General features: G+C 33.8%; 2 protein-coding genes across 3 annotated transcripts; one reads left to right on the top strand and one right to left on the bottom strand.

Moving 5' to 3' along the window:
• Positions 1 to 1,526: 1,526 nt before the first annotated feature.
• LOC116351101 (EH domain-binding protein 1-like protein 1) lies at positions 1,527 to 14,834 on the bottom strand. The gene is made up of 13 exons (XM_031783162.1): positions 14,618 to 14,834; positions 12,134 to 12,709; positions 7,413 to 7,620; positions 6,271 to 6,452; positions 5,991 to 6,187; positions 5,014 to 5,866; positions 4,217 to 4,943; positions 3,277 to 3,381; positions 2,813 to 3,205; positions 2,634 to 2,748; positions 2,418 to 2,514; positions 2,151 to 2,339; positions 1,527 to 2,057 (listed from the first exon to the last, which is right to left on the bottom strand). Exons 2-13 carry the CDS (start codon positions 12,235 to 12,237, stop codon positions 1,979 to 1,981), a joined length of 3,249 nt encoding a protein of 1,082 aa, XP_031639022.1. The 5' UTR covers positions 12,238 to 12,709; positions 14,618 to 14,834; the 3' UTR covers positions 1,527 to 1,978.
• Positions 14,835 to 15,706: 872 nt separating this feature from the next.
• On the top strand, positions 15,707 to 19,554 carry LOC116351112 (zinc finger protein 431-like). 2 transcript variants are annotated; one of them, XM_031783171.1, is made up of 5 exons: positions 15,707 to 15,823; positions 16,183 to 16,912; positions 16,998 to 18,154; positions 18,226 to 18,781; positions 18,860 to 19,554. In XM_031783171.1, exons 2-5 carry the CDS (start codon positions 16,295 to 16,297, stop codon positions 19,178 to 19,180), a joined length of 2,652 nt encoding a protein of 883 aa, XP_031639031.1. In that variant the 5' UTR covers positions 15,707 to 15,823; positions 16,183 to 16,294; the 3' UTR covers positions 19,181 to 19,554. The 2 variants fall into 2 exon arrangements, with proteins under 2 accessions (XP_031639031.1, XP_031639039.1); XM_031783179.1 differs by lacking the exon at positions 15,707 to 15,823 and adding an exon at positions 15,832 to 16,078.
• Positions 19,555 to 21,166: the final 1,612 nt, after the last annotated feature.

Raw genomic sequence — 21,166 nt, forward strand, 5'->3', positions numbered from 1 at the left:
GAAACAAGAAAACGTAACTAAAATTACCACCACTCAATAGAGTCTATAGTTTTTCTTTCGAATAAACATACATTAAGTTTTGAATATGGAGATCGATGAATGTCAAATATTTATTTCAAATGTTTCAAAATTAAAGTATTAACGGCATAAAACTCCATCCGTTTCATTTCAAAGAAATTAGGCTTTTACATAACTTTTTTTTAATCTGATTTGATTTTTCCGTTTTAACATTAATATTTTTGGTTAAATATTGCGCGTTTGAATAAAAGTACATTTTGATTTTCAAAAAAAAAAAAAATATATAAGACCGTAAATCAAAAAAATCGTTGAGCAAAAAAAATTGTGAACTGAATTTGATACATTTTTTTTTTTGTGAATGAATTGCCCTATTGTCATTCTTTTTGTGTGTGTAAAAAATTAACAATTAAATTATTTCTTGCGACAAAGAAAAAAAAAAAGATTAGAATTGGCCGAGGAATAAAATTCCGAACTCGTTCTTCCACACTTCAAACACAAACATGCACAACTAAATGAGTTTTACACAAGAAGCAATGTAAGTCGTACATATGAAATGTTGGCTTTTTTTCGCCACCATAAAATGGTGCCTTAGGCAAAAGAAAAAGACATGTAAACATAAACGAAACAAACGGATGATTGCGTTTTAAGAACATTGGCTAAAGCGAAAAATTCATATATATAAAGCTTCTGAATATTAGTTTTATAAATAGATACAAATAATTAAACTATATCGCGCTCTCATCAAGCGCAAAATCATTTTTTTTTTGGTAAAATCATCGGTTTTGTTATCGTCGCTATATTGAAAAGCAATCAATTTTATTTGGGATGCTAATTTAAATGTGAAGTATGCCAAGTGCATCACCAGTTTCATTCGGTATTATATTTGCCATTTTTTATAAGTACAATATCAAAGGAAATATTCCTTCGGTTCCCTTTGTGAATATATGTGTGTTTGGTAAATTAAAAGAAATGTGTAATATTGATTTTCATAGAGAAAAACTCAGTCAATTAAATAGCATTTTTTTTTGTTTTTATATAAATATACGACGCTTTTCATGATGCTTATGTGTATAAGTGTGAATTTCAAAAATTCTAACTCAATCTTATTCTCTAATTGGATAATATTTTTTTTCTCACAAAAGCACATACAAGTTTTGCTTCATTCTCAGTTCCTTTTTTTAGGTTGTATAAATTCAATTTATTAAATTGTGTAGCGAAATTTGATTTCGAATTTATTTGTAATATTATGCTTTATTTGTTTTCTGTAAATCTTATTGAAGGGGGACGGTTGAAATGAGTTCTCCTTTCAAAAAAAAAAAATCAATTTCTTTCACTTAAATGGACAGCGGAGAAATGTTCATATGAAACAAATCTTTGTTTTAATCTCATTTCCAAAATAAATTAGATTTAGTAGAGTCCATCTTAAATTATATCTATATAATTTCATTATTTTTTTATCGTTTGAGTAGATGGAATGTCAGATCGGGAAATAATTGAGTTGTTTAATGTTGATGTGTGTCTATTGATTCGTTTATTAGAAATTTCATGCTGATAAAATCTATCATTCCTTACGTTTCTATTCAACACAAACCGATGAAAACAATTTTTGGTCGATCAGTTGCTGAACAATTGCAAATGTTTGAATTAAATCCATTTTTCCGAATTTTTCTTTCGATGTTTTCTCTCCTAAATTGTACATTTTTTGACCAAAAAAAAATCAATTTGATTGCTGTCGACATGTGAATGCGACCGCACAATATTCTTAATTTTTACGGACGTATTTCACATAGATCTTTTGTTCTAAAGCCGTAATATATCAATTTTTAAACTATATTAATCGCCTGCTTCGGTCTATCCGCCCTGTTCTAGAGAACATTTCCCATTTTGCTACTATAATAATTTAATTCACAGCTTGATATCATTAACTCTTGTCAAACAACACGTGGATGCAAATGTTGTTTTACTGAATCACACATTTGTCTTTCGCTGTAATGTCAACATTCTCCAATTCGCGTTCGATTTTATCATCATCTTCAATGCTGTTTTGGAAGAGGAAAGAAAAATCAATGTCTTTCGAAACTGAATGAAAGAATCGAAATAAAAAGGAGTTAGCAGGATCAAGTTTTACTTACGCCTGCTCTTGGCTATGCAGATGTTGGACAAGTTCGTTGCGTTTATCAACGATTGTCACAAGTTCAGCGAGTAAGAGTGCCTCACGGTCACGTTGCGCTTGCGATTTCCGCCAATCTTCAACCGACAGTGCCGCCCGTAATTCACGATTTAATAGAGCGTATTTTGTTTCTAAATCATTTTCTTGCTCTCTGTAAAAAAAAGCGAAAAAAACCCGTGAAATTGAATTATTTGAATTCAAAAATAGCGAAAAAATTGCAATCACTTACAAAATATTCAATTGCATTTGACGTCTCAATAGAGCATTTTTCTTATTGACTAGAGTGAACCATTGAGATAGCAATTGTTCTTCCGTTTCGTCTTCGTCTATGAGGAAAAAAAAATAAAGTGAAATACAAATAGATTAACGAAAAAGAAATATGTCCTGTTCGATCGATCGGGATGTTTGTCAGAATGGTTTTATAGAGAAAAAGTCGTGTAATTACTTGTTGTTTGTCCATTCATCACAAGTCGTAGTTTCTTTTCACATGCTCGAGCCTTCAAATCGATTGCTTCTTGTTCACGTTCCAAAGCTTCTAATTCACTCTCAATGTACGATATCTGAAGAAAATGAATGGATTATAAGAAAATCGCTGTTTTTGACAGTGAGAAAAAAAACGCCTACCTTCTTTTCATGTTGTGGTGACAGACTTTCCAATACCGAATTGAAACTTTGCAGTGTCGGTGAATTGCCGTTCTTTTCATTGAACACAATATTTTGATTTGGACTTTGGCTATGATTATTTTCAACATCACGCGGTGGTGTGATACGAGGTGATGGACTGTGATTGTTTCGTTGTTTGATTGGCGAATTCTCTTTGCTGTTACTCGATTTGTTTGATGTAAAATTGAAACCATCCGTATTATTGATTGGCGATATTGTGCGCTCTGGCGACAATGTAATGCGATGCGTTATCGATTTGGTCGGTGACGTTGGCGAATCGGGATTTATCGAACGAGCACGGGTTTCGGCAATCAGGAGACGTGCTTTATTCAAAAGTCTAGCTTGACGTTCGTCCTACGAATGAAAAAATTACACGTCAAATACAAGATCCACATTTAGAACTGTGAATGGAGAGAAAAACATACCTCGCCATCAAATTTTCCATTTTCCATTGAACTTGTGTTATTTTTCAGACGTTCCATCATTGTTTTGGCTTTTTCGCTCATTTCTTTGTGCCGTGAAAGTAGTTTCTATAAATAATAATGAAAATTCAATCAATTCAATTCAATTGTAACAAGGGGCGAAGCAGTACTAGATTCAATTCTTTCAATTCCACTCAATTCTCTTCAATTCCAAATTAAATTCTAGTCCGTGTGTATTTTAACTCATTTACTTCAGCACATTTTAGGTATTACAAGTATACATATAAAGTCGCCATATAGCAGCAAAATGACACTTGCGTGTATTATTCGCCAAGCGTGATTTGGATGATAAAGAATGTGATTTTTTTCATTTGATTGATCCAGGCGATACAAAAAATTGACCAGCATTTGAGAATTGAAAAAAAAAATTATTATTTTTTTCGTTTTTCATGATTTTTCACCATCTGATGGGAGACATATATGAAAAACACGGAAGACCGCTGAAATGGCAAATACAAAATATGTACGTACGTAAGACGTGCCATTTCAGCGGTCTTCCGTGTTTTTCATACGATGGTGAAAAATCGTAAAAAATGACAAAAAAAAAAAAAAATAATTTTTTTTCTTCAATTCTCAAATTCTGGTCAATTTTTTGTATCGCCTGGTTCAATCAGAATCAAAAATTCACATTCTTTATCATCCAAATCACACTTGGCGAATGATACACGCAAGTGTCATTTTGCTGCTACATGGCGACTATATATGAAACTCTCCTTGTAATACCTAAAATTTGCTGAAGTAAATGAGTTAAAACACACGGACTAGAATTTAATTTGGAATTGAACAGAATTCAGTGGAATTGAATGGAATTGATATAATTGAATCTAGTACTGCTTCGCCCCTTGAATTGTAATGTATTCGACCGAATTGTTGTTGTACATACATTTGCTGTAGCCGGATCCAAATTGGTAATGGGCGATTCAACTTTATTTACATTGCTATTTTTTCTTTGGCATTCAGCATTATTTGCGTCATTTATTGTAGTCTTTTGTGATTGTTGTGATCCAGATTGTTGATCGTCATCATCATCATCTTCATCCGAACCAAATGGATCATTTAATTCTCGTCGCGTCATTAAAATGTTATTCTCTTTTCCAGCATTTACATTTGAATTGGGTGCATTATTTGTATTCGATTGCGTTCCATTGATTTTATTATTATTTGTTGGAAATTGTTTATCTTTAACCGGTGATAAAACTTTGCCAAGCAGATGCTTTGAACCGGTAAATATTAGATTTTTTACATCTTTTTTGTCAATCGGTGATTTTTCATCAATGATATCGTCATCAAGTAAATGCTGTTGTGTCAATTGTTTCTTTAAATGGTCAAATGATAAAATATTTTGCGATGGTAAATTATCGGATTTATAATTTCCAATGATATAGCTGGATTCGTCTGATGTATTGCCGATTTGTTCGATTTGCAATTGATGGCCGGTAAAATGGGCACGCAATTGATATAAATATGTCATGACGGCCAATTTATCGGGCACAGCCAACAAACTCATATCACTTGGTTCAATGAGCCGTGGTATACCTAAACATTCGGCTGCATCGAATGCAATTCGACAATTTCCAACCACATCATGTGGCGAAAGCGATTTCATATCACTGCAAAAGAAAATTAAAACAAATGAGGAAATCAAATTGAAATGCGATCGAAAATGATTGATTGTCTTACATTAAATCCGGCTCAAAATGATGAATGATTGCACAAAAAGCCATGCCATTTCTCCAGCTCGTTGTAAGATTGGTAACTTTGATTCCGCCATAGCTTTTTGTAATATCCTTACACCATTCGAGCAAATCTTGACCCGGTGTTCGATCTTTCATTGCATTTTTACTATTTACTTTTGAAATGTCATAATTCTTTTTCAAATTCAATGGCTGCAATTCCATACGGCTTCGTTCTTGGTCTTCGGAGGTTTTCACCACTGGTGGCGGTGATGAGGATTGTTTTTGATTTGTCATTGTTGTTATGGTTTTGGTGGCAGCTATCAATGGTGGAATGGTGGTGATTGTTGTTGTTGTCGTCGTTGATATTACTTTTTCAGGGTCAGTCAAATGAGATTTTTCCATATTTTTAACATTGTTTTGAGTTTCAAGCGTATTTTCCGTCCATTCACAGACACTTGATCGATTTGAGGCAGGCGTTACAGACTGTATTGTTATAGATTTAACTACATCGGGTTTCTTTATTTTTTGCACATATATCGGTGGTGCAATGGGGGTTGATTTATTACCACCGACATCTTTAATCTCTTTCGATTTATTGGCATCGGTGATATCGTCCGATGGTTTCGATTCAATCTCTTTGGCCGGCGGTTTTTCAACTACCATCGATGATACGATCGGCAATGTATCCTTCGATTTTGACCTATCAACTAACGAATTCTTCAGTTCCGGTGTTTCGATGATTGCTTTTTCAACGACTGGAGTTGGTGTTGCTAGACAAGGCGGCTGCTGATCTTCTTCAAAATCGGGATAATTTTGCTGCTCCGCCAACGGCGTTGGATCCTCCGTTAATGAAGGTGCTACGAATGGCCAATGAACACAAAATAAAATTGAAAAGTTGAAAATTATTTATGAAAAAATGGAAAATATTCAAATATTCTCAATAGAATACACAATACACATAAAAAATAATCGTGAACGTACCGCTCATTGGTGTTGCAAGCTCTGAATTAGTTAGGCTTTCGGTTAGTTGATCCAATTGTGCTGCAAAATCTAAAACATGTTCGGATATATCACCAAAACTCTCCAAATCCGGAATATCCTCAAGGTCATCCAATGGTGCAATGTCCGAATTATTATTTACTGACATCAACGAAACTATGCTCTGCATATCCTCGTCACTGTTCAAAAGTACAATATTGCATTTAGAAATTAATAATTGCTGAAAGTACAAAAAAAAAAAAAACTCGAATGGTATACTTACGTCGCTTTTCCTTCACGTAAGAAAACACAGCTTAGAGTAAGTTCCAGTTCGGCCGAACTGATTTTCCGTGAAACCGGCTTTAGTTTCAATGTAAACGATTGCTGTGTTGGATCAACGCTGGCATATTTTCGCATATTGATGCTGGCCGATGCAAGTACACGCTTTTTACCCATTTGTGACACCTGAGATGGAATGACGTAAAACAAACAAACCAATAAGTATTCATAACAAATTCAATATAAGTTCAGTATAGTTCCGATACATTTACGTCGTTCAATTCATGCATATTTGATAATTAATTGAAAAACTTTGATTATCCTTCTTTGAAAATTGTTATCCCATGAAATTGAATACATGTTTGTATTTTCAACAAGGACCGGTTCGTGCATATTTCCATGCTTGCCTAGATACGCTAGGTAGCATAGATATGCCAAGCATAGCAATGAACATACACATGTTCGTGTATGCAGGCGGCCGTGCTTTGAGAGACGTACGCATAAGATATAGATCGAATCGAATGGCGACGGATGCGTTGCAGCTTGCGTCTCCGCTATGCTTAGCATAACTATCTTGCATAGAAATATGCGCGAACCGGTCCCTGATTTTCAATCGATATATGATGACGGTGAGTGTATCGTATTGAAGTCATAGGAATTCCTAAGTTTGAACAAGCCGCATAATCGAAATCTTAATCTGTGCTATACATTAGATGTATAGTCATTTTTATGAAATATATTCTCAAAGATAGAAGACGAATCATATCCGATCATAGCATTGTATCGTATCGATTTAGACTCGTTCAAAGTAAAGCTCTCGTGTCTTCCCTTGTTTTGTATGCAAACCGATTAGAGAGACGGGTTTTTCCAACTTGAGCCTAATATGCTTATTGAAGTGTACATGTAAGTAAGAGTGTTTGCAAAAAGCGACAAAATGCATATTGTTTTGCAGTTTTTTTTCTTCTCTTGAATTGCTCATATTGTGGTACAAAGTAAATTTGTTCAAGCAGAAATTTTATGTGATAAACTCTAAATGTACATTTATCCTGTGTCCAATGTCTATTCGTTAAATGTTATCAAAGTGATTTTCGTTATGTTGTTAACATTATTTATCAAATAACATGAGCATGCAAAATATGTACTTACATCTTCGATAACAAAAGTCCAATCTTTATCTTCAAGCTCATGCGTTCGTGGATCTTTGAACAATGTAACGTTGATTGTGTGATTGTCGGGCACGGCCCATGAAATATGGCCCATAAGTGGATTTACCATATCGGGTTCCCATGGTAATGGTGTCGATGCAACACGTCTCGATCGTCTTGTCCATACAATCGCCAAATTCGTTGGTCGCCTAAAGAGAGATTGCACCAGAGCATAAAATGAAAACATATTAAATAGCAAGTATCAAATTCAAAGAAAATATTGTCGCGCAAAACTTTCAATTCATCATAGTTTGCAGTTTTTCGAATCAATTGAATATTTTGTCTTTATGCGCATTTTTTCAAACGTTCTTCTTTTTTTTTTGCTTTTCACCGCAAACGAGCATATTATATTTCTTTTGAATTGAAGTAGTGTATGTTTAAATCCCAATATCAATTTATTATTTAAAACAGTCAATGAAAACAGAAAATAGTTTAAATTAATAATAATGAAAATACACGGTGAAAAAAACTGCTTTGAAGTGACCTAGCCTTTATTCTATTTATGTCGCTTATTTTGCATTTAAACTAAACTAAAAATGAAATCACCATATAAACCATTCCGGTGTGTACATGTGTACAAGGAAATATTTTTTTTGCTGACAACAATTTTTACTTGAAATTTATTAAGGGCACCTTTGTTTAAGGCAAAAATTTATTTATGAATATTTTTGCTGGATTTTTTTCCTTTTCCTTTTAAGAGTGGGGTTCACTAAATCACACTAACATTTGTCAGTGGTTAAATATTTATTTGATTTGAATGAATCGAATGTATTCAATGAGAAAGTGCGCAAAAATCGGATCGTGTAGGAAACTCAAAGGTCAGTCGATGTTTTTCGCCAGTGAAATTCGGTCGTATATTTTTATATGCATATTCGCATTTAAAGTCGACGCCATGTAGACGAACCAATTATAGAGAATCGCATGTTCAACTGTTTGTTTTATTTCCTTGTCCAATATCACTGGAGATCAAACATTTTGATAGGAACATTATTTTTTGGGTAGGTCTTTTTGCTGACACAACTAATAATCTCAGTAATCACAATTCCGCACAATCTAATATCTTCGTACAAAAGTCCACAAACAAATAAAACCCCGTTTGTAGTTGCAGTTTGAACAATAACAGAGAGAAAAACAAAACGACAATAAGACACGATGCGAAAACTAAAATTGTTTTCTACCGCTGCGATAAGTTACATTTTCTCGTTAATTCCATTTTAACGTAGTTCTCCGGTTTTTGTTGTCTGTTATTCATGTAAATTTTGATTTTGATTGCAGTTCCATTAAAATTTATTGTCGCTTCAAGTTGACCTCACTTATTCGGATTATAAGTGAATTCAGTGTCGAGAAATCACGTTTAAATCGATTTGTTTAAAGCGAAGCAAGAAAAAAAATGCCGGCCGTTTATATACCATAAAATGCGAATTTTACATTGAAAAGTCAAGGTCAAGCTTCAAGTTTCGAATATATTATATGTAACCAATGTTTTACTATGATTGCATCACTTTCAATTTCCAAAATCAAAGACAGAACCCAAAATAACATTATGCGCTCATTTCACACATCATTTTAATGAATACACATCTATGTATGCAGACGAAACTACGAAGGAATCATTTGAATGGATAGTACATACTTGTCGGAAGGACAAACAATATATGCCCAGTTTTTAATAGTCATGTGAATGAGTCACGCGAACCAAAATAAAAAAAGAGCGAAACCAAAACTATCCGCCCGATACAATCTGAAAATAGCAATAGAAGATACCGCGCACCAATCGACACGTAATTGCAATGTAAACGACTTAATTGCTTGTGGAATTTAATTGGTTTTCTTTTACGTCGACTCCTTGTTTTATTTAGCTCGGCTCCCTCCATACCTTCCCCCCGTCCCATTTCTCTCTACCTCTCTCCTTCGTTCTGTCTTGCCGGTTTTATTTCGACCGACGTTAAATGCATTTGCCGTTAGCTGTGGTGTTTTAAATTCAGACGAGTTTTCCAATTGTATATTACACGAAGACGATTCACAGATCAGCAGATGTTCATATTGGTGATGAGTTCATCGATATAAAAAAAGAAAACGGTTAACCTTAGTTATTTTCGAAATCGATATTAAAACCATCAATTTCAAATGGCTTGCATTGAGCTAATAAATACATGGTACTTTTCCTTCCAACGTGTTCGATCAACACAACGCACACGTACAAAATTGGTTAGTGTATTTTTTTTCCTTTTTAAATCGACACACAAAGCGAATAAAAAGAGCAATCGATCGAAATGTGGTCATTCAATTGGATACGTATGATTCTCCATGGTAAACCTTACCTCGGTTCTCGCACGGAACACTCTCATCGAAGTAAAATCGATGTATGTGATTTTTTATTTAGGACCAACATTGTTCTTCCTACATATATTTTGTTCAATTTTGCTCCCTTAAGAACATGCTAAATCATGCATGGTTCTATAGATTTCGAAAAAAAAAACATGGACATGGCACGAAATGCCACGCGCCAATTTTCATACAGAACGGCTCGGCTTCTGCTCAGTTAATTATGTGTATGTATTTGTGGACGCAAGTACAAGTGTGAGAGATTGAAAAAAAAACCGAGAAGGTAAAGCGGATACCCATTTGAAATGCAATGGAAATGGCATAAATGAAGTAATGAACGTGCATCAACCTAGTAGATTTATTGGTTATTTGTGTGGATTCTAAAGAGCATTGGGTAGCTGAGCGATTGGGCGGAAGAATTTGCGTGTACAATGCTTTCAAGGAATAGTTTATTGCCCACCTCAACCGGAACAATTACAATGTGTGGAATATCGATGTCGCGTCATAATGACGTCTCTCTCTCTCTCTCTCTCTATCGCTCAATTCTGCTCACGAAAGGGAGAAATACGAAAATTGTGAATACGTGCCTTTTATTGCACATTGCATGCAACACACAATGTTGACGACCAATGACAATTAAATCGACAACATGCACTGGCGTCCTTTACAACAACAAAGACTACGACCAATAAAATGAAAAAAAAAAATAACAAACACACACACCGAGGGCGATCTTAATTTCAATATTTTGCCATTGTTGTGAGCATTGTCTTATCTTTTGTTTTATTTGTTGTTGTTTCATTTCCAGAGCGCTTGTTTCCGATCTCATCATAACATAAACAATATTTTATCGTTTTTGAATGTGAGTGTGAGCGTATTATGTTGTGTCCACTCACAAAAAGACGCTTGTTTCGTATCTTTTTTTTTCTCTCGCATATTTATGTGCGCGCTGTATTTGCGCACTCTTGGAGATTGAAAATTGCGTAGGAATTACGAGTCTTGTGATGTGATTATTATGTGTGGATTCGCTTAAGTTTTTGTAAGTGGATCGCACAAATATGGATAAAATGCATGAAACACTTGATTATGTTTTATATATCGGATGTGAGCGCGCGCGTGAGTGCGACAGAGCGAATAAATGGATTAGAGAGGAAAACACCGAAAAAAAATATAAAAGAAATGAAATCAGACTTATTGGATAAGAGGCAGAATCTTGGCGCGTAGCAAAATTCTCCATTGCCACATGAACCAACGCGAACAAGTGAACTTTGGAAAGAGATTATATTATCTAGAGACAAGCACGATATGATGATGAGCTATCTCAATTTCTTGAAAAACTTAAAATCCACTTGGATTTGAAATTGCAACCATTTCATTTTTTTCGCTTCAAAATATCGTCTTTTTTTCTTTCTGGTCGATTTCAATGTAAAGTTTAGTAGCCCAAGTAATACAAAATCGTCGATTCGATGTGCGCACTTCGTGTGAATTTGGCATGTGAATCAACGAGAGTTGCAAAATCACATTTTAAACATGCATCTATGACATGATTGGGAACAATTTTATGTGACGCGTTTATGTGAATTGCAAAGCGATGCTGATCGATTAGCATGGCAAAGAATGCATCACATTACATGTTCCAGTCTTCAATTAGCGCAAGAGCTATTTGTCAAGTGCTTAAAATGATTTTGTAAGTGCCGATCGATCTCTCTCACACACAATGCACGCCATAAACTCTCATAATCTTTCCTTTTTTTTGTTGTTGTTTACAGCACATTCAATCAATTTGTGTGCATGGCAAAAATTGTCCATAATAATCCAAGCAATTAAATTACCTAATGCAATTAATGTGCGCTAAAACAAGACGGCGTATTCAATGCAGGCCGAATACTGTTGAACAGCAGCCTCGAAGTCAATTATATATTAGATTATCTGGAAAGTGCGGTTTTTTTTTTCATTTCTCGTTTCGAATGAAATAAAAGCGGCCGCAACGAAATTGATTCGTGTCTAATCTTGTTCAATCTTGACCTTTTCCCATTCAAGAAAAGTCTCATATACCAAATCTTAAGTAGAAAATAACAAAGCATACTTGTGTTTTTTCGTCTGGCATACCTTTAAATAGCACACTACAGACTTAAAAAAAAAACAGTTACACTTGAATCTGTTGGGCAGCGACAAGAAAATGATCACGAAAAAAACGAATGCAACATAGACGATATTTGTTTTTCTTTTCGAATTCGTTGTATAATAAAAAGAGTCGGTTATGCTCTAAATGAATTGAAAGTGTCACTGATTTGAGCAAAAACAAAAAGCGGCAAAGAAAAATGTTAAAATGCTTACCATTTGGCGGTGGTCTCTACTCTCAGATCATGATAAGAAGCTGTAAAGTTAAATTTTGCCGCTCGTTTATTAACACGCTGCAATCGTTTCCAAACACTTCCCATTGCCGTTAATGTTTTGTCGATGAGCTTTGTTGAGTCGTCGTTGTCGTCGCTAACTCTTTACGTAATCAAATTTAATAATAGACACGTCTTTGATGAATGATGTTGATGATTCAATCGTGTAGCGTATGTTTTGGTTGCGTCGTTTCCCTTTTTTTGATTTCCACTAGCTTTTATGAATGCCTTTGAATTAAAAAGTGGCTGTTTTGTTTAGAAGTTTACTATAAATTTCGTTTTGGTTTGAACTTTATGATCCGAGGGTCAATTTTTTATCGAAACGTTGTTGATATTTTCTTGCTCGCCACTCTTTGTCTTCTCGATTTGTTCTCAATTTTTGTTTCTTCTAATAAATAATTCTTCTTCGCCGCTTCACTTACGTCTTATTTATTCTATGACCACTTAAATGACGTTTCAGCCGTAATTTAACACTTCGCACCACATTTTATTGCTGTCATTTTCATGTTGAAATGATGTTCTGTAAATAAATTTTTGGGATTTTTTTCGGGTTAGAAACAAAAAGATGGATTCGTGCGCGAGAGAGAGTTTGTATAAGATAGAACAAAAACGCAATTTGTATATTAAACAAATGTTTGTGTGAACTCGTATGTGGTTTGTTTTTCACACAATGTTCGGGTCACACACAGTATCAATTACAACACCGACGACATCAGAGTACCATGAAAACGTATTTAATAATGACAGTTGCTGCTAAACGGGTCAATGCACGTATCAAGATGCACACCACAATATGATATAAACGGTACACGCTGAATCATATTAATAAATTTGCTTTTTGTTTTTGATGAATGTGACAATTTGTTTTTCAATTCGGCTTTCTCTCTTTATAATAGACGACAATAATGCATCGTCATTCGACGATGAATGAAATTCTTATGAATATACAAATACTATGTATATATGAATAGCAAAAAAAAAACAACAACAAAAGTGTCATTTTTATTTGCGTGTCAAACCGAAATGGAAAAACCGAAAATGAAATTTTCGGAATTTCGAATGCACGATTTTGAATTGATGTGTATTCGTTATGCCAGAAAGGAAAATTGTGGTGTGAATAATTCTAATACGACTGCTTCGTGACCTACAACCGCAATTGAACAAATGTCAACTTTTCTCTTGCTCTCCCTCTCTCTCTTACCTACTGTATCCGTTTTTTGTGGAAAATGCGCTCGGTATTTTTTTTTGTGCGATTCAAGTATTTTGTGAAATATGCAGAGCAAATGAAATAAAAAAACGTTGGAAATTTTTCCTTCGATCGGAAAGATGAATCATCTGTAAAATTGCCATTGCATTAGGCGCACAAATAACAAATGTTCAAAATCTCAGACGCACACATGGAGAGGGAGAGACAGAAAGAGATTTTCTGCATTTCTGTGAATATTTTTTCCTTTGTTTATTATGGTCTCTTTTTCGTTTTTGTTTTCTTGTTCCCTTTTTCATTGACTTTGATACAACCGAAAATAAACGATATAAACAAGCAATTATTTTTAGATTGAAAATGAAGCGTTTCAACTGCCACGGACAAATGTTGTATAAAAACAATCTCGGTTGTCTGAGCGTCTCGCCAAATATCACCAGTACACGGTCACACAAACAACGGCAACATTTTCTTCATCATTTCAGCAAACAATTTTGATTTTCTTCAATTTACATTTTCATGCACACAAACACACACACACACACGCGCGCACACAGTCACCAATCAAAAGAGTAAAACATGCGAATTTCCATTTGATAAATAGGATATCACTTGAATTGTTTATGAGGATTTTCCCTCGATTATTCTAATTGGATGCGATTGATTCATTCGGAATGGCTCTGCCGAAATCGTTTAAAACCACTCATCTTTTGCCTACTTAAAGAATTTTTTTAAAAACAAATAAACGTTTTTAATTTTGTTTTACATTGAAAGCGAACATAGTGCGCAATTGATCTGGTTAAGCTGATTGATTTATACAACGCATTCTCGTTCAACCGTTTTTTGTTTTTCTTCAAATTAAATTGTTCGTACTGATTTATTGTACAACCATCAAAACAATGTATGTTGTTTGTGTGTACAATTCAATTGAACTTTACATTCAAAACATAATTTCGAGACATCCACTGGCTTGTTCACGCTCTTGCTCTTTCATTATTTCTCACTCTATGATTTAATTTGCAAAGCACATTAAAAATTATACTGAATACGACAAATATTTCTCGGAATCTACACATGAACCCTTGAGTTCGGTTTCTTCTCATTTTTTTTTTTGTAAATAACTTTTCAATGGAATTAATTTCATTGAGTTGTTTGTATCTTTTGATTCGTTCTTTATAACATTTTTTTTTGTTTGCACACTGTCAACTTAATTTAAACCGAGATTACCTCGTAGTTTTTCGTCATTGTTGTTTCTTTTTCGTTGAAAACCCACGGGTCAATTCAGCAAAATTCACAATAAAAATGAATTCACACATGCGAAAAAAAATAAAAATAAATTAAAACGAATTATTCGATGATGATCGAATTTCGATAGAAGAGCGCACACAAAATCAATCTCTCTCGTTTTGTATATTGCTGCTGACTTTTTTCTCTTTCGTTTGTAAAATGACATATGACAAATCCTTGACTTGCTTCACAACTTTGACTACTACTCTCTAGTATATCTGTATGTATCTGTATAGAATACACATTCAAATCAACAATAACACACACGCATACATTTCGATGCATATTTGGAAAGGCAACGATTAAAGCCATACGACATGTATCTGTATGTGTGCACTGAGAGTGTCAGAGTAAGCGTTCTATCACGTCATATATGGAGGCGCTGTATACACACAAAATAAACAAAATTATGCACTATCGCGGTCATTTGAAAAAAATCATTTCGTTGACACTTTCGCATTGTCTTATATGAATTGGTCCGTAGAAGCTAAATACTTTCAAAAATAAATAAGAAATAAGAACCCATAAGAATCCACCACTAACAAATCACTACCGTTTAAACGAAGTATTCAATAAAATTACAATTGAGTGAAATAAAATTGCTCGAAATCCATTACTGTCCCCATTTATTTCCATTTATTTGTAATATTTATGTATTTTTAACATTTTGTTTGAATATGTGAAAGTTGTTCAAAAACTTTGCTGTTAAAAATCAAATAATTGTTCGAAATGAGACAATGCCAGTAAAAAATCGTTCTTTCAATTTTACTGATTCGTTCTAAATCGAGTTCAGGTCGCATTCAATTTTATTCTTATTTTGAATAAAAAAAATGTGAAATAAAACATTTGGTTGCTCAAAAGAAGGAAAATTAAGAAAACAAATCGCCGAAAAAACAGCGAAAATAGTGACCAATATGATGGCGCTGATTTATTTCGTTCAGTATCGCCCTCTATCTAACTTGGACATCTGTCAAGCAACTAACTGGCACAGCCTATTCATTAATGTCGAAATATACGCAATGTCTGTACCGTGTATTAACAATTTTCAATATTAGAGTGGCTTTTAGTTGGATGCATTGTATCGTGGAAAACAATTTTTAAAAGTTGGTGTTTGTTTATTTTGGTTTTTTTCTTTTGTCACCTCCGGTAAGTTGATCATAAACTTGTGTAGCGGCCGTTTTTGCCAAATATAAAGTGAATATACCAAACTCAATGGAATTGAAAATAAAAGTCAATCACAATGGGTGAAAAAATATTATACGATAGAATAAGGAGCCATTTGTGACACATGAGAAATGTGTATTTCAATGCGTAAAGCGTCATTTTTTTGTTGCTTCTTTGTTGTACATCGCTGAATTTTACGATTTTAAACAAAATTCGAGATAGAAGTGAACATGAAATGTATGGATAGTAATAATTTTTTTAAGTGAATTTATTTATTTTTTGTTTAAACATAACATTTGGATTTTTTTCGAAAATGAATAATTTTTTGTTGTTTATTTCAGATCGTGTGCATCGAAGATTTTGATCGATTGATCCTGTACAAATAAAATAAATTAAATGTTTAAATTCAATGAAGAAAAAAAATAACCGATCAGCGTAATTAGCAGTATCATCATGAATCCAACGTTTAAAACATTATCAAGGGTGAGTGTGGCGACCCCTCAACGGCATAAAAATTGCTATTTATGTGATGCAACCGTTCAAATAGCCCAAATTCGTCCGATTGACCAAATGTTTCACGAAGATGTAAGAAAATCACAAAAATCATGGGCCACTATTTTATCGGATGTTTTAGAGCAAAATATTGAAGAGACAACCGTTCATTCGAAAATCGTATGCCGAAAATGTCAAACAATGTGCAATGAATATGATCGCCTGGTGACACGATTGCAACAGTTAAAACAAAATATCACAACGAACTTCAATGAAACCGTTAACAAATACAATTTAAAAGTCATCGAAATGGACATGGAACAACATTTTGAAACGATAAATGAAAATGATGTGGACGGCAATATTTCAAATATGTATGCAATTGAATCGGTTGATGATCCGATTGGTCAAGTGTTTGAAAATGAAAATGTGAACGGTGGCAATGATGATGTTGTTAATAATGCAAAAGAATCACAAATCAAAAAAGTAATGCTCATCAAATCTGAAGATGGTTCGAATCCATTCTTTGCCATTTCCGGTATTGATGAAAGCATCGATGATGATCAGGCTATACACACGGTATGTTCAGATAAAAAATTTAAATCAAAATTCAAAACTTAAATGAATTATTATTAAAATCATTGTTGAACTAAACAATTTATAGGTTCTTTTGGAGGATATAAATGAGACGACTGAATTTGGTGACAGTGCAACAAATACAAACGATGGAATGAGTGATGAGCCGTCTGAGCATCATCATGACGATGCAAGTGAACAATATATTGTGACTGAACATTTGGACGATGGCAAAGAATATTTTGAGCAAAATGGCGATCAAATGATTGAAATTAGTACAAATGGTGACATGAATGATTCAAATTATTTGGTATTTCAAGAGGATAGCGCTGACGATGAACCGGATGACGATGAAAATTCATCGGAAATGGGTGAACATCAAAAGCTATCCACATATGATGAATCATCGGCCGCATCATTTATGAAAGACCATTCGGATGGTGTAACATTTCAGGCAAAAACATCGATGCGATCAGGTGGTGGCAATAATAAACGTGGTGGCAATAATAATGCAACAACCGAAAATAAAGTGCTATTTTTACGTGATGGCAAAAACTATCAATGTTTATTGTGTCAACCATCGTCGATGGTTGTGTACGATTCAAAAACCATATCGATTCATTTGAAAACTGATCATAAGGAACGGATTTATGTGTGCGGCATATGCGGTTTAGATTTTCGTAAACGAAATCCATACAATGATCATATGGACGATCATGTGGCCGCATTGGCCGACGGTACTTTTGAATGTGAATTATGTAAGTCCAGTTTTACTGACGCACGCCAATTTCGAATACATAAGAAAACACATAATGCACCGAAAATTTGGCCATGCACTGCCTGTGGTAAAAAGTATAGTTCAAAGAATTTATTGGATGAGCATATGAATATGCATACAGGAGCACGGCCATACAAATGTCCACATTGCGCCAAAGATTTTGCCTCAAAATATACGCTCACCGCGCACATGAAAATCCATAACGATCGCAAACGACCATTCGAATGTACCACATGCTTTAAATCATTTTTCAGCAATCAAAATCTCACACAACACATTCGAACGCACACCGGCATTAAAGAATTTGAATGTGATGTGTGCAAAAAGAAATTTGGTTCACAACATAATTTAGAAGTGCATCGAATCATTCATACCGGCCATAAGCCATTCATTTGTCGTACGTGTGGAAAAGCGTTTGCACGACGTGCTGAAATCAAAGATCATGAACGTACACACACAGGCGAACGGTAAATAAGATGCATATATTTTTTTAAATTTTTATTGCTTTTAGCTTAAATTCTCCATTTTATCATTCCAGACCGTATAAATGTGATATGTGCACGTCAAGTTTTGCACAACGCTCGAATTTAATGTCACATAAACGTGCCACACATTTGAACGACAAACGCTACAAATGCGAAACATGTTCGAGATCATTTAAACGGCGACGTCTACTAGAATATCATATAAAAGCAACACACACCGGTGAACGTCCATACAAATGTGCCACATGTAATGCAACCTTTGTTTATCCTGAACACTATAAAAAACATATTCGCATTCATACCGGAGTGAAACCGTTCGCATGCGAAAAATGCGGTAAAACATTCAATAGTCGCGACAATCGAAATGCACATCGATATGTGCACAGCGATAAAAAACCGTACGAATGTTTAGTGTGTCATCAAGGTTTTATGCGAAAGCCATTGTTATATGCACACATGGAACAACAACAACATTTGAACGATCAAATTATTGTGAATCCACCCGATTTCAAGAAGGATTCGAACGATTTCCAAAATGATCAGTCGAATGATGGCGACATTGTTTATCTTAGCATAAATGATGAAGAATTTATGGACGATGATGAGTTTGTAAGTCATATAGCGAAATTTGTATTTTTTTTTTTAAATATGGTCTCAATTTTTTATTTATAATTTTTATCCTGTCAGACACTCGAAGAGGAACATATTGTAGATGAAAGTGAAATTATCAGTGAAGAGCATTTGATGAGCGACAGTCAATTCAGTAGTAGTGGTGGTGGTGGTGGTGGTGCTGGTGATGAGTCGACAGATGCTGGTAATCGTCCGGACAAACAATTTTTGGTGCGACAAAAACGACATAATTTAACTGGCATTGATCATTTAGACGTTAATATTAAGGATTCACATGTAACATACATAGAAACAGCCGGTACCGACCCAGACGATCCATTAAATCTCGAGCAAATGGTGGACGGCGTAAATGTATCGTGGATTGGATTATCATCGTAATAGTATACACACAATTGTAATTTGCACTGAAACTCATCGAAAAACATAAATGCATGCACATAAATCACACCATTTGCCATACAAAATGAACTATTGTACATTTGAATGGATGAGAGCTAGAGTGACATGAAATCTCAGGGAAAATGAAATGGGCAATTACATAATCAACTAGCGTTTTTTTTTATCGAGATTTCAGGTGTCTTTAACTCCCATACATTTTACACTCAACACACACATCTAATTTTAAATTTACTTTTAAGCTGTGTAGTAACTAAGACATGTTCATTTGAGAACTTTACATTTTAATGTAAAATAATAATATTGATAGGAAATTGAATAAACAAATCCATTTTGATGATCAATCCGAAAATGAATGACAGTGATATTGAATTATTTGTAATTTTTGTACGAATTTGAACAGATATAATTTGTGTTTCTCTTTCAATCTCACACTTCGTTTCCTTTGTATTGAAATGTGAAAAAAGATGTTTGAAATAACCGAATCGAATCTAGGGTTCATATATCGTGTACACTTGCAAATGGAGAGATTAATTAACTGGATACAACAGGATGGTGCATATATATAACAATATTATAAATGGGCATCAAAAAGGAATTTTTTATTTTAATTCAAAGGAGGAGGTTTATGTGGAAATCTATCTTCTTCGTCTTTGAAAATATATGGAAATGCAGCAAAATCAATGATTTTGCCTTGATATAAAACTATTCAAGAATAAACAAAAATGCTTTTTACCTATAAAAAAACGTTTATTTTTTCAGCGAGTATTTCATTAATAATCTTAAATCAAACATGACAAAAATGTATCCTAATGAGTGATTGTTTCGTTTAATATGAAAAGTATAAAAGAAATGAGATATTGCGATCCACTTTTAGTCAAACTACTTGTTTGCTAGATTTATTTTGATTTTTCATTCTTTTATCTCTGTTTTTTAATATCCAAATCATTTCTGAACAAAAACGCATAAGTAAAACCCCAAATAAAATTTCATTACGAAAATGTTTCATAATAATCGTTTTATGTTTTTCCGTCTCCATCTGTGGATGTGTATCTTTCTTTAAATGAAAAGTTATATTTATAATATGTATATGAATGAATTTATTTTTTTGAAACCGAAAAATTTAAAAATTTCAATTTCTAATTCATTTCAGCTAATATAGTTTTAAATAATATTATTAACAAACAGTATTATTGAATGATGGCAATATTTTTTCACGTAGTACGTATCGTACTACGTAGAAAAAATCCCATTTCCCTTCCAACGATCACATACTTGACAAATATACGCACGCATGTGGAGAGAGAATACCTACACATAAGCTTAGTCACATATCTATAGTCAGCAACAGCAGACGAATAAATTCAATGTGGCTCACAAAATATTAATTGTTCGATTTATTCATGTAAGTAATTTAAATATATTCATCATTTAGAGAAAGAAAATTGTATTTATGTTTTCTTTTCAATTGAGAAAATTCGTTCGATTGAATGGGCGTGATGACGTACAAGTCAAAAGATTACGGACACCACAATAAAAATATGCATTTTTCAATATTCTAAATTTTTTCTGATCCAAAATTTAAGTGCTCAAGATTACTACATTAGCTAAGTTGAGTATTAATGTAAAAAAAAGCTATAGCTATCTGAGATAAAAATAAAATCGGCAACCAATCTGATCTCAGATTCGGTTTGAATATGATCAGAAACCCCGCAAAAATTAATCCAGTTCAAATGAATCAATGCTTTGAGTAGAATATGCCAGTAGTAAACATGACATTAATTTCGTTCTTATTCCTAACTTAGTTGATGTTATCATTAGTGGCACGGTTACTGTAAATGCCCGTAAAGTACCCAATGTCAAAACTTCATCGGATCAAAAAATAATGTACTACAAAGTTGTTCAGAATAACGAAAGAAATTTTTTATGACCACTGCCCTCCGAGTCAATTCACCCCGCAGGAGGATC

The sequence above is a fragment of the Contarinia nasturtii genome, unplaced genomic scaffold (assembly GCF_009176525.2).
Source record: "Contarinia nasturtii isolate CC-2019 unplaced genomic scaffold, AAFC_CNas_1.1 Cnas_scaffold_129, whole genome shotgun sequence".
NCBI classification, from domain to species: Eukaryota; Metazoa; Arthropoda; class Insecta; order Diptera; family Cecidomyiidae; genus Contarinia; species Contarinia nasturtii.